Source organism: Papaver somniferum, chromosome 11, assembly GCF_003573695.1.
Source record: "Papaver somniferum cultivar HN1 chromosome 11, ASM357369v1, whole genome shotgun sequence".
NCBI lineage: Eukaryota > Viridiplantae > Streptophyta > Magnoliopsida > Ranunculales > Papaveraceae > Papaver > Papaver somniferum.
The window spans coordinates 19,767,383-19,769,240 of NC_039368.1; the positions used below are offsets into that span (position 1 = coordinate 19,767,383).

Below are 1,858 nucleotides of genomic sequence, written 5' to 3' on the forward strand. Positions count from 1 at the left end.
CCGCATGAAGTATTTATCCTCAAACTACCGCAATGTCAGTGGGTTTCTGGTACGGAAGGAATTCGTGACTCTTTACACAAAGATATGGAGGAGATATGGCCACATCGCCACCAGGAGTGCGGTGAAATATTGCTCGTCTGCCTTGGTTTCTACAGTGAATTGTCTCTTGTCTATGGTCGCTGAAATGGAAAGTATGTCTATCTGTGCCGTCGTGGAATCAACTATTCAAAAATGGGAGAACATATGTCTACTTGTGAATCCTTGAAGTTCAACGTGAGTTGGTTACGGCATCGTCTTGATATTGTGAAGGTCGACAGAGCCGGTATTCTTGCTGATGTGGTCCCTGCTGCAAAGGATATTTTGGAAGAGGAGCAGGCTCTGGCCATGGAGTCACAGAAGGTGGAAGAGTCAATCCAGAACTTGAAGAGTAGAACCGAAAGGTATCAAAACCGGTTGAATATGATGCTTTCGAGGAATTACAATCTGTTGGATGGGATTTTCTGAGGTATGTGGTTGCGAGATGTTTGTTTTCTTTCTGGGTCTCGAGCATTTTTTTTTTGAAAGATAAGAGAAATTTATTTGTTTGCTTCAATTAAACAAAAGAAAAGAAACTTGATAACTGAGATATGAGAGGAAAACGGAATGGTGCCTGGCTATCCGTGGTTATGACACGACGAGGAGCGAGGTGGAGGTCAGGCGTAGTATGCCTTGAGCCACTTTCCGTTGATGACCGCTTCCGGTTTTTCTCCATCTTCCTTAGTGACCTTGTAGCACCCACTGTTGTACGCCTTCGTGACTATATAAGGCCCTTCCCATTTTGGGGAGAATTTTGGTGCGGACGCGTCTTGCTGGATGTGTTTGGCAGTCTTCAGTACCAAATCTTCCACTTGAAAAACCCGAGGCTTCACAGTTTTATTATATGCTCTGGAAACCCTATTTTGTACGCTTGTGCGTTCTCTTCCTCCTTGGATCTTCTGGAATCCATAGTGTCCAATTCTGTTACCCTGGCGCTCAATGCTTCGGCTTCATTCCATCGAACTCCGCCTGCTTCGGCAATCCTAGCTGATGGGATTTCAACTTCTGCTGGGAGGACGACATCGGCGTCGTAGACAAGGGAGTAGGGAGAGGTGCCAGTGGAGCTTCTTGGTGATGTCTGATACGCCCAGAGTGCCATTGGTAATTGTTCGTGCCATGTCCGAGGATTATCATGCATTGTCTGACTAAGGATTCAGATCAAAGTTTTGTTAGTGCTTTCAGCCTATCCGTTTCCTTGGGGATAGTACATGGTGGAGAAGACTTGCTTAATTCCATATTCTTCAAGTAATTCTCGTACTTGCTTGTTGACGAAAGAAGTGCGTTGTCGGTGATGATATGTTTAGGCACGCCGAATCGCCAGATGATGTGCTCCTTAATGAATGCCGCGATTGTGGCTCCAGTAGTTCCTCGTAAAGGTATGGCTTCAACCCATTTGGTGGAATATTCAGTTGCCGTTATTATGTACTCGTGATGCTTTGAAGACGGCGGGTTGATCTTTCCAATGATGTCGAGTCCCCAGCTGTAAAAGGGCCACGAACTGCTTATTGAATGCAGAGGAGTCGAAGGTACATGGATAAGGTTTCCGTGAATTTGACATTTTGACATCTCTGAACAAAAACAGCTGCATCATCCTTCATGGTCGTCCAGTAGTATTTCTCGTGTATCTCGAGAAATAACTTCTGTTTTCCTTGGTGTTCGCCTTCGTGCATTTTTTCGGCATGATTGGGATTTATACCTCGTTCAAACACCGTAGCAAACTTCCTTCAAAGCTTTTACGATATAAGATTCCCTCGTGGAATATGAATCTCTTAGACCTTTGTTT

At 44.8% G+C, this 1,858-nt stretch overlaps 1 protein-coding gene across 1 annotated transcript; it reads right to left on the bottom strand.

The window, feature by feature from the left end:
* Positions 1-904: 904 nt before the first annotated feature.
* Positions 905-1,641, bottom strand: LOC113324202. The gene is made up of 2 exons (XM_026572526.1): positions 1,334-1,641; positions 905-1,220 (listed from the first exon to the last, which is right to left on the bottom strand). The coding sequence occupies exons 1-2, from the start codon at positions 1,639-1,641 to the stop codon at positions 905-907; spliced, it is 624 nt and encodes a 207-aa protein (XP_026428311.1).
* Positions 1,642-1,858: the final 217 nt, after the last annotated feature.